The sequence below is a fragment of the Stegodyphus dumicola genome, chromosome 1 (genome assembly GCF_044657685.1).
Source record: "Stegodyphus dumicola isolate Sdum_Otavi_A_Nest chromosome 1, ASM4465768v1".
Taxonomy (NCBI): Eukaryota; Metazoa; Arthropoda; class Arachnida; order Araneae; family Eresidae; genus Stegodyphus; species Stegodyphus dumicola.
This window is the reverse complement of record NC_140768.1, coordinates 236,856,081-236,868,726: the sequence shown is the minus strand read 5'-3', so window position 1 is coordinate 236,868,726 and position 12,646 is coordinate 236,856,081. Positions and strand designations below refer to the sequence as shown.

General features: G+C 32.6%; 1 protein-coding gene across 1 annotated transcript in view; it reads left to right on the top strand.

The window, feature by feature from the left end:
* The window catches only part of LOC118193980 (C-Maf-inducing protein-like), a 475,282-nt gene that overhangs the window by 386,679 nt on the left and 75,957 nt on the right, over window positions 1–12,646 (top strand). Inside the window, exons 8-10 of the mRNA XM_085826581.1 lie at window positions 2,832–2,935; window positions 4,988–5,089; window positions 7,271–7,360. Coding sequence (XP_085682707.1) covers window positions 2,832–2,935; window positions 4,988–5,089; window positions 7,271–7,360 — 296 coding nt within the window. The remainder of the gene's footprint in view (window positions 1–2,831; window positions 2,936–4,987; window positions 5,090–7,270; window positions 7,361–12,646) is intronic.

Genomic DNA, 12,646 nt, shown 5'->3' with positions numbered 1-12,646 from the left:
CCTAGTATTGTTCTTTTTTATTCGATCATGCAACCTCAGTGTCAGACCTTCCGGCTCCAAGGAACCTTACGCACGATAATTTAAATATTCCATGATTATTCAATGGTGTATTTTTTGTATGATATCAGGTTATGTCCATAACAAATTTGATTTAAATCTGCTCATCAGTTCTGGAAATAACTGAACAAATGTGAATATTTTTGTAATTAACACAGATACAAAAATACAAAAAATATGTTAATTATTATAATAGACATTAAACCAGGGCTTAATTTCTAAAATTAGAAGTGCCAGAGCCCTATACAAGACCGTCAGTAAAGAGGAACAAGAGTAAATAAATAAATAAAATGCCATTAAAATCATTAATAATTTAAAAATTAAATAGTTAATTATTACCAGATTCATTAATAATCATTATATTAATATTAATAATTAATATTTGTGTTGTTATCTAATAAGTAATTATTGTTTAATTAAATTATAGTTAAATAATTAATGATTAAAGTAAGTAAATGGTTAAAATTAAATGAAATGTACAGAGATAAATTAAAATTTAATAAGCGATTTTTAATATAATTTTATTACTAAAAATAAAATTTTCGAGATCAGATTTCTACTGAAATTGTTGTTCAGTTACATAAAAAAAGTGCCGGAACCTTCTTATTTACGGCTTCGGTGCGCTCCGTCTAGAATTATGATTTATCCCAAAAACTAAGAAATACAGAAGCCAGGCTCCGGCGCAATTTAAGCTCCTCTTAAACTGAAAAAAATCCAAAATTAGCTGATTTATTCGACATTCGCTGAAAATTCCTGAAACTTGACCATGGAAATTGTAATCCGGTTAAAAATGTAACCCTGTTCGTCAACTCAGGTGGATAAATCAGCTAAGTAATTAATCACCAAGCACTTCATTTTCGTGTCATATTTATATTGCATGTGGACAGTCTCTATTATTATAAAATGAAGGATCTAGCGAGTGTGAGAATTCTCGCATAGCGAAGACAATGAAAGGCCCAGTGCTACGAAACGAGGAAAGATGTAGGTTTGCATTTTGAAACATTTTTCCAAAAAATCGATTTAAAGTTTTTATTTAATGGTAAAACAATCTCTTATCGAATTTTCGCACATTTCTTCTATTATTGAACAAATTCAAAATCTCAGAATTTTACTGTTAACATCATCGAATGGAGCGCACAAGAATCTTTTAAATAAAATTTATACTAAAACTATACATCATTTTACTGATTTACTCGCTTTACGTCCATTAATTTCCAATACCAACATCAGAAAATGTGTCACTGTATAATTACGTTATATATTGATGTATTATACTGTTGATTGTATCATTTTTCCTTTGAATTAGTATTATTTTAAGTATTATTTCATTATTATTAAGTTGGTTTGTTTTCTGTTATAGGATTATTAACGTAGTTTAATTATTCATGATATATTTTAGTATTTATTATAATAGTATTTGTATTTTATACTTTTTCTTTGCTCTCTCCAGACCTAGATATGTTTTTTGTTGAATTATATTTCCGTGTACTATGAATTACTTACTTCCATTTGTAAGCATCGTCGAATACTTCGTGGAACACGAGTAGTTTTGTATCTGTGTTCTTAATTAAAAAAATCAGAAAATGCATCCGTTTGTAAAGTTTTTAAATTTTCAAAGATTATAAAATAAAGTTTTCGCCCTGTCTTAAAATAAGAATTGGTAGAAGATTTTTTCTAAAAGCTGCAGTGTGACTTTTAGCGGAACAGTAAATTCCCTTTCTTCCTTGGGCATCATGTGATTTCCGTTTGACATCATTATACAGCATACTGTTTCTTCTCCTTCCGTATAGATTTCTCTGATATTGATTTTTATGATTATTTTTCTTTGCTAGAAAGAATTATTTGCAAAGCGAATGGTCTTACTATAGAAGTCTTGTGCCATTTTAGAAATGCTATTTCTTTGCTTCTTTCTTTTATTTTCGTTTCTTTCTTTTAAGGACAAAAAGAGAGATTTAACATTAAATGCTCATTTAGTTTGATTACTCTCATTTTGTCTTCGAGATTTACCGTATCAAAGAACAGAATTTAAGAATTTACTAAAGCTTAAAGTTATTTGAAGTGAAATTTGTTTAGTCATTTATAATTCTTTCCGTTTCATAAGTTTTTACACGTATTTGCTCAGCAGTTCATTTCAAAAGTAGGTTTTCTTAGTTGTATCGCAATATGTAATATTATGTACTTTTCAGGCCCTTAAAATTCCAAAGTTCAAAAATATTATATTCTTCCGAAATTTTTGCAAGTCGTATAACAAACACTTCGCTTTCAATTAAACTAAGAATGATGAGAAGATTTCTAGGACTTTATTTGTCCTTCTGCGCGACCAAGCCAGATTGAGGGCTATTCGCTCACGCAGTTTGTCATTACAGTTCTGTTTATTATTGCTCAATTCGTCAGCAAATCGCTTCTTATAACTTCGGCTAATAACGTTTTCTAGCAGCTGAAGGAAGTAAAATGTTATAGCCAATGAGCGCCTATGTGGTAATTTGGAAAAAAACTAAACGTTGTCAGATTTCAAAATTTCTTCCAATTGTATTGTTATATCTAAGTAAAAAAGATAATACGTTCTCTCTTTTTTTTTCTTTAAGATTTTGAGTTAAATACGTGCATTATCTTGCCAACAGTAAATATCTTTATCGCTTATTATATAATGCGGGTTGAGATTGACACACTCTTTATTGTTAAAAATTTCAAGCTTGCAGAATATTGCATTATACTTTCAAATGTAACTTTCCACCTTCTTTTTCATGCATATTTTTTTTTTTTTTAACTTTTAGGACTTTGGTAAATATCCAAAAACTAGGATTTTCGTTCAGGAGTACATACAAGCGCTAAGTTATCAAAATGACGGAAAGAAAGTTCTGGAAAAATTCATCGGAAAGTAAGCATTTCTTTTTTCTTGAATGTAATTGTGCAATCTTCTTGTGTTGTTTAATATATCTAGAAAAAGTATTAGTGTAGAAATGAGACCTTTAGTATTGTTGCGTGCGTACGAGTTCGTAATGACTGAATGCACACAGAACCGATGATAGCTTTATAAAATTTATTTTTACCAGCAGAAACAATTTACAGTTCTGGAGCTTTTCACAAAAATACTTGTACAGCTCTTCTCAATATCACAAAGTACAATCAGTAGTTACGTTTAACTACTAAGAACGCTAATCATAATGCAATGCAAAGCGCATCTAAAAAAGCGAAGCCTCTATGGAGATCTCTCAGTACTCCGAACTCAGGCTGAACTAAACTGAAAAACTGGTGCTGTTTCCAGTCTCATATAATTTCCCCCCGACCGCCTAGAAATCTCAATTGCATCGAAAGGCCAGACACGGTTACAGTTACATGACGGGTTCAATAATAGTTAATCAATAGCAATGCCAGTAACAGTTATCAGTCATACAGGGACCGGTCCAAAATGCCACCAAGTTTTGCCAATTTCTCGCCAAATTTAGCAACAAAAGTAATTGTGAAAACTGTCGACAGCTTGGCGATATTTCACCAATTTACCGAAATAGTCATTTCCTCAATGTTAGACTAGACTTGCCCTGTAATGAACTCGCATATAAAATACAGAATAAACACTTTCAAAGTTTAACAGAATGAGAGCTAGAAAACTGTGTAATGAAGTTCATGTAAACATTTGTAACACGACAGTTGTTAATGCGAAAGTCCGGTTCTGCTCAAATACGTCTGAGCTTATTCATGTCAAAAATCGCAGCAGATATTGTAATACATTCTTTATGATCGTCCAAACTTATAAGGGAAGAAGAACTAAAATTCGGTCATCCTCGCAAGCCATACGTTGCTAATTCTAGACTTCTTCATGGTCAAAATGCCAGAGTCATGTTTCGCTATACTGAATGGCCAATCCATTGCTAAGTGAGATTTTTCGTCCGTGCCGTGTTTTAAAACGACGCTTTATAACAGTAAGCGAATTTGCAAGTATACAAAACGCGTCTTCTATCTGATTAGCGGGCATATTTCTAGTCAGACTGATGTCAATGTTTCGCGTGACACTGACATGAAGAAAACGAAAGTAAAGGTCATAAATTTGAATGTTTCCTGTATAAAATTATACTAAATACTTCCCTGTACAAACAAAAACTTTTACATTTATAAGCATTCAGTCTATTTTTTTTATGGTAACTCTGTTTCGTTAATTTTTAACATTAGAATAGATACTATATAAGTATTTATGATGTTTTCAATTTCGGCTAACTCTCGTTTACGCATCCGTTAAAAATTCTACAGAACAGCATTATTTTACGGGCACTTTTCTGTATTAATAGCAATAGATACTCGAAAATTCTCGAATGAATTGTCGGCTCAGACAAGACGTCGTCTTGCAATGCAAGTTCCCGCGCAGAGTGCTACCCCGTGAATAACATTGTAGCCGATTTTCTAACATATGAAAGTTCGAAATTGTTTTAAGCACGGTCCACAAAAGTACTTGGGAATGAATGACAATAAAAATCACATAAGAGTTCAGTAAAGATGTGAAACAAAATCTGAAACAGTCTTTGTAGCCGAACGAATCCAATAGCTAAGCTGATCGAAACGCTTGGAAGTGAAGAGATGTGCAAGGTAAGTGCGCAAAAGAAATGCCTTTTATCACCAAAATCAGTGCCTTACAGTTAACATCTATTATAAACATAGACACATGAGTACAACAGATAATATATATTAGACACAAAAGTACTGCTAAATATAGGTACACAGAATATTGCACAATACAAAAAATAAGAGTAGAATTTTAGAAAAAAAATTTTTTTTGGCATATTTTTTTTAAGTAAATATATACACTATTTACAAAATTTAAGGGAGGTGCCTGAGCACGGCATTGTCATATATGTTTAAATAGTAAAAGTTTCCTTTCTTTAAATTTCAATAACACTTTTGTATGGTAATTAATGTATTTTTTCTTTTCCTTTTATAGCATTCATGGAGTTTCGAGCACCTGCCCTCATCCTCGTGTTCTTCCTAATTTAGTTTCTATTTGTCTTGCAGCTGTCTACGCATTATATGAAGAGAAGCGAAAGTGAGTATCCTTTCGCTTTCCTTAACATTCTCTTTCGATATATGCTATGGGATTATCATATTTGGCAGTACGCTAGAAGAAACTTTTTTGAGAAACGGTTTTCCTTCAGTACCGTTTTAATTTGTAAGGCTTTTAGCCGAAACAGTAGCGTTGGATACACTCTCTCGAGTCCGTACACGAGACATTTTGCGACACATGTGAAAATGTTTCGCGGCGCATGTTTTCTCTCGCATAGTGGAATAAGCAGAATGCACATCTGGAAGGTCTTAGTGTAAGCCAACCAAACACATGTGCTGAAAGTAACGATTCCCGGAAATGTTTTTTTTCAACGCTCAGCTTAAGGTAGCTGATAGATTTGATCGAGGTTTTACATGCTCGTGGATACCTTTTTAAATAATCGTTCCAGATGGGCGAAAATATTTTGACAATTTATATATAATAGACAGATCTTCCTTAACATATGTGAAACAGCGTAAATTCCGAATGTCATTCACAGAGTAAACTCTAAAACGCAATTTAGCTAACTATTAGAACCGCAGTCTTGCTGGAAACTGACTAGCAAATTATTATTGCTGGCTATCAAAGCCACATTTATATGGTACTGCGAAAGAAAAATTACTTCTAGAGCTTCAATGAGTTTTCCCGAAATTGCCAAAACGTTTGCAAAGTTGCAACATTTGTCTATTTTTCGCCAACTTGGCGTAAAAAATTGTTACCAAAAGCTTGTTTGAATCGCTTCTGCCATTTTCCAGTATATCTCCTTACATCCTGCTTAAGCATTCCCCTTTAAAGGAGGTACTGCCATATCTCACATTGTAAGTTGATCTATTTTAGCGGTTTAAATGTTATTGGATTCAGAATTAACATATCTATAATTCTTTAGAATAATAAGCATTTATAGATAAAATATGTGGCCACAAATTTAATTATTCAAACATACGCCGTAAAACCACCAACCACATTATAACAAATAAATAAATAAATAAGTAAAAACAATGCAAAACATTATAACAAGACACAGAAGGAAAAAATGTAGTTAAATAGACACAAATATTTACAAAAATTTATTTCATGGCAAGATTTCAATTCTAAAGTTAAAGAAAAAACTGTAGTTTTGTATAAACAGACCTTCCTTTTTCAGTTGGGGAAAACTTGCTGAAAAGAAACATGCCTACTCGAGAAATGCAGAGAAAAATTCGAGAAGGCTCTAACTAAACAACGGAAACTAAGCTTCTGTCAGTTCTATTGACAGAAAAAAATGAAAAATATAAAATTCTTAACATGCTGACTGTAGGTTAGAATTGGGAGCATTAACCAGAACTATAAGATTTTTATGAATACCTTCAGGAAATCTAATTCGGTAACGGAGCTAGGAACGCCAAGTGACTTTGTCTGCGTGTTGTGACTTATCTCATTTGTGTGACGGTAACATCAGCACAAGCCCACGAATTTCATCCTGTGCAAAATTATGCCTGTCGTTGGCAAAGCCTTGAGCACCATACAGACAGTACGACTTTTCTCAGTTCCCCCCCCCCAATTTTGATGAAGGGGGTACGGATCCGAAGGTCTCCCACAGCATAATTATTGTCACAATGTATATTCTATGTAAAACGCTGTGTATGTAATGCTCTTTGTATAGTAGATATCCTCCACAAAGTGAACATAAGTTGAATAGTCATTCATTGGCGGCACAACTGCTCACTGCGTGGCGATCGACCCCTCTTCATCTATCACCAATTTTTCGAGAGGACATTTGGCTCCCCGCGTATTTAGAATGCCCTCATGCCGCACAGACACTATACATTTAAACACATACATGCCTTCTCTGGGATTCGAACCCGGGTCCTACGCTACGGTAGTAAGCGTCGGTTTTTCTATGAATTAGCTAGAAACTTTTCCAGTTTTTCTCTGTTGTTCTCTCATAGACAAGGGTTGCCATCATGTTTACTCCAGCAGTTCAAGAGAAACGTTCAAAACTATATCTATGCAAATTTACTCATGTTACACAGATTCTTGCTACTTATAATTTGTCACTGTTTTATTTGTTTACATTCATGTTCTCGGCGTGTTCTTTTTGTTAATAATTTAACGTTGTTCTGAAGTCGTGTACTTGCTTGTCGTAGTCAGATTTTCCTTGTCTGTAATTTTGATTGCTGTAGCGAATATGTTTTTTCCTTTCAGCCGCACTGTGGAGGATCGTAACGACAGTTCAGTGATTGACAGCGACTGGGAAGGAAGGCTTTTGTGTTTTATTTCCATATTAAATATAATGTGAGTATTATTTTTTAATTTAATTGATCTATACCGGTGCTAACAACTAACACCGTTATCAGCTTCTTAATATTTGTCTGTAGAACTCTTATCTGAACTAGAAGTCCTGTTTCGCATCGCTCTATACATGTATGAAACGTGTATCTTGTCTGTACATACGAAATGCTGTAAAACTACGATTATATGGCAAGTTCAGAACTGCTGGATATTGAATTTATGCAGATAATGGGGCAAAAATAGTTTTTGTAAGCGTAATGTAAACTATTATATATGTTAGCAAAACTTTAAACCAAGGATGTCAAACTCGCGGCCCGCGGGCCGCATGCGGCCCACAACAAATATTTTTGCGGCCCGGCCAATATATCGGCAAATAACAATATATAATAGTAAAATAACATATCGACGAAGAAAAAAATGAAATGTTTATTGCTAAGTAATTAACGATAATTTATTCAGTGTTGTTAGATTACTCACAGGGAGCTGACACACACACTACTTAAATTACAAATGCATGTGAGTAGCTTGCGTTCAGCTACCTTCGGCTTTTGAGGGACACGTTCACTCAGAACTTGTACGCATCCCCGATAGCCGAATGTGGCCGAACTCATGGTCTCAGTTTTCCAATCATAGTTTTGTATGATATATTGGTGCATGCATGTGCATGCACTTTGCTTTATTATTAATTATTACTTAATTCATATTGTTACGGATTTCATAGTTATTTATTTAGTTGGTTTTTTTATTTAGAATTGTAATTAGATTTGCTTCATGTTGCTTTAGCAACGCAGACGATTTTTGAAAAGACAGCTGCGTTGGAAGGCTAAAAATAGAACAGCGCTTGCATTTAATACCTAATAAATAAATATCTCGTAATTGCTGTTGCCATCCACAAAAATCCAGATATTTATAGATGTTTCCAGTATATTCGAGAAATTAAATATAAAGCTCATAAAAGCCGAGAACAAACAACTCATCTCAGTAGTAGCTGTAGTTCTAGCGAACTGTTTGTTTACTTAATGCTGTGACTGATTTGTAGCGATTTCGCTGTGAGATAGAATTAGTTTCTCTGTTTTGAATTGATTTTTGCTAAACGTTTGACATTTTGTGATATTGTTAGAATATTTTTGAAGAAATATTTCAGCATTTTGATTTATCTCTTGTGGAAAGAATAAATTTTTGTTAACTTTTTAACGTTAACCGTGTTTATTCCAGCCCTTTGTATTCAGTATGTCTATATCAAAACCAAGTGGTAGTAAAATTAAAGGAATAATCGCTGACGAACATAGAATATTCCAAGTAAAATGGGAATTAAAATATTTTGCTGTGAAATAAAAGATAAAATAATCTGCTTGATATGTAATAATACTATTAATGTACTAAAGTTATATAATATTAAACGTCATTACGAACAACACAAATCGAAATATAACAATTACGAAGGATTAATGAGAGAAGAAAAGTTGAAAGAGCTCAAGTTAGGAGTGAAAAAGCAACAGTCCATGTTTAGTATTGCAAGAAAGTGAAGCGGCGGTACATGCAAGCTACGTCTTGTCCGAGTTGATAGCTAAACATTCGAAGCCTTTTACTGACGGTGATTTCATCAAGGAATGCCTAGTGAAAGCTGGAGAAATTGTTTGTCCTGGAAATGTGAAGGCTTTTCAATCAATTTCATTGTCTCGAAATACAGTTGCGGAAAGAGTTACTGATTTAGCCGCGAATTTAAGTTATCAGATCAAAGCAAAATCATCTAGTTTCGAAAGTTTCTCCATTGCCTGTGACGAGAGCACGGACATTACTGGCAAATCTCAATTAGCAGTGTTTCTTCGTTCTTGTGACAAGAATTTTAACATTTTTGAGGAATTACTGGAACTAATACCCATGCCTGGTACTACCACAGGAGAAGATATATTTACTTGTGTTTTTGGACTTCTGCAGAAATACAATCTACCTTTGGCAAAATTAAATTCTGTAGCTACAGATGGCTCTCCATCAATGACCGGGAGAAACAAGGGCTTCGTAGCATTACTAAGAAAAAAAATTAGTGAAATTCACGGTTCAAACATTCATCATATGCATTGTATTATACATCAAGAAGTTCTATGCACGAAAGTAATAAATATGGAGAATGTTTTGTCATATATAAAAAAAGTTATAAATTTTATAAGATCTCGAGGTTTAAATCAGCGTCAATTCACTGCTTTCTTAAGTGAGTTAGATAGTGAATATTCGGGTTTGTCCTACTATACCGAGGTACGTTGGTTATCTTTGCTCCAAGATTCTCAAACAATTCTGGGATTTGAAAGAAGAAATATGTCAGTTTTTAAAAACGAAAAATCAAGACGTAAGTTTGTTTTACGATCCAATATGGATACAAGATTTATCTTTCTTGGTTGATATAACCAAACACTTAACCGATTTAAATTTATCGTTACAAGGTAAAGATCATATCATTACGAACATGTTTGACATAATTAAAGCATTCAAATGTCAACTAGTTCTTTGGGAAAAACAACTTAAAAATGAAGATTTGACGCACTTCCCGACGTGCAGCATAAATAAATCAAGTTTAGATTATACCTGTTCGTATCAAAAATACGCAGAAAAAGTTGCAAATTTAACAACTGAATTTGAAACGAGGTTTAATGATTTTAGTTCCCTCGAAGACAAATCTTTTTTGTTTTCTTCGATTTTCTCAATAAGTATTGACTTAGTACCTAGCCATATGCAAATGGAGGTGATCGAGATTCAATGCAACTCAAATTTGAAAGCAAAATTCATTGAAGTGGGCGTGCCTGAATTTTACAAATATTTACCAGCCAGGTTTGAAAATACTCAAAAATTCGCATATGAAAGTATTTCCATGTTTGGTAGCACTTATCGGTGCGAGCAGTTATTTTCAGTCATGAAAGGTAATAAGTCTCCTATTAGAAACCGTATTAATGATGCTCATCTTGGGTCAGCGTTGAAAGTTATCACTGCAAACAAAATTTCTCCCGAAATAGGAAAGATAATAGCAGAGAAGAGATGTCAAGTATCAGGACGTAAACATTAAATTTTTCTTGTTCTTTTCTATATATATATATATATATATATATATATATATATATATATATATATGTTTATTATTGTATCAAGTATCAGGACGTAAACATTAAATTTTTCTTGTTCTTTTCTATATAAATATATATATATATATATATATATATGTTAATTATTGTATTATTCGAAATAAATTCTACGTTTCTATGAATATTGATTTTTTTCCCGCCTAAAGTTAAACCTTGTTTGTTTGGCCCAAGTGTACCTATGAGTTTGACATCCCTGCTTTAAACGATGCACTGTATGGACCGTGTCTACAAAAGTCCTTATCCGACCTTTATTTTGGCAATCATTAATCCTAGACATGTACTTTAAACTGGAAATTTAATGTTTAGCATTTTCAAATTAAATGCCTTAAATGATGGAAATATTGTATTGCTTTAAATGATGCAAATGTTCAAGTTTTGCAAATTGTTGTTTGGAGTTTCGAAATTGTTGTCATAGTCATATACTTCCAATTATAGAAGCGTTTCAAATGACGAAAATATTCGATGATGTCTAATAAAAAAATTAATTTTCGAGAAAAGCAAAATCTAACTTTTAATGCCTTTTCTGGTTCCTACACTTATATTTGGGAAAGTTTTGTCATTGTTATGGAAAAATAAAGATATAAAAAGTTTAACTCCGTAAGACAGAAATTGACCAGGATATTTAATTTCAAAATTTGCAGTCTTTGATATCATTTTCGGCTTACCTTGAGGCAATTGTTAATTAAGTTATAATAATTCGAAGAAATAAGTTTAAATGAAGTTTAGCAAAAAATGTGTATAATTTAATAGGCTGTGCAAGGAAGTCGTGTATTGTCTACATCAGATTTTTTATGATTTGCGTAACATTTTTTAATTTATAATTTTCTTACAAGTGGTACGCTGAAAGAAAATACTCACAATTTTTTGTAATCTCGCACGAAATTATATCAAATATAAGTAATTGTGACGATTCCACTATCTGGTAAAAGGAATCTGAAAGGAATACAAATACTTGCTGGATACTGCGGATAACTTCCAAACAAATGCAAAACAACAGTTTTCAAAGATCAGCGTTACAAGAGTCGTAGAAGTCCACTGGTATGTACTCGAAGCTCCTACCTCGTTTGAGATACCGATGTGCTCTTGAAAGTTATGTAGATATAAGTCATTTTTTGTACTTCATTTTTATAATTGAGTATAAAATTTTCCTTAATGTTCGAATAAGGACCATAAAGCTTTAGGTTTAGTAATTATGATAAAATGAATTTTTTAAAAGAATAAAAAAACATGAATATTTGCATCATTTAAAGTAATGTTTTATTATTGGAAATATATGTCTCCAACTAATGGTTGAGAAAATAAAGTCCGCGTAAAGACTTTTGCGGACATGGTGTATAGTATTAATTGTATAAATGCGTTTAATGTCTGAAACTATATTACGGAATACCGTAATTTAGTCACCTATTTAGCCCTCTTTTTTACTAATTTTATCATATTGAAAACTGAGAAGATAACATTATGGAAATAATTTAATTGCTCAAGGAAGCATTTACAGCAAGAACATAACAAATAAAAAGTATTCCTGGATCAACTGCAGGTAATTATCATAATATTATTTATTTAAAATAAATCTACATTCTAACAAGAAAGTATGGTAATATTCTAACAAGAAAGTATGGTAATATTAACTGTACAGTGTCTAATATGGTATCTTCATTTATACTTCTCTGTATCTTTGAATCTCGCCTACTCTTATTGTTGTTCTTTTCTTCCGGGTACAGCGTGCAAATCGTCACCATCATCATCGATGTCATCTTCACCGCTCAGTCTGTCTTATCATTTGCAATGATATTCAGAATCATCAAGAGCATTAGATATTTTTGTTTTCGTGAAGATCTTCGCTATAATTGTTTTCTCACTCAAAGGCTATGCTCCCAAAATCCACCAGAAAATCAGTTAGTAACACGACAATAACCACTGCTTCGAAAAATCCAATTTAAATCTAAGGGAGCTCGCTTTCTGAACGCCTTGAAGCCGGAGAAAATAACGTGAATATTAAAAACAAATTCCGAAATGTGTACTAAAACTCAAAGGGAAAAAATGCAGGAGTAAAATAAGGTATTACATAATTTATAATTTTTAATTAATTTATATTTGGAAAAGCTTATTTGCTATTCACATTCTTTAGAGTTCTCAAAATAGCACTGAAGAGAGTGTG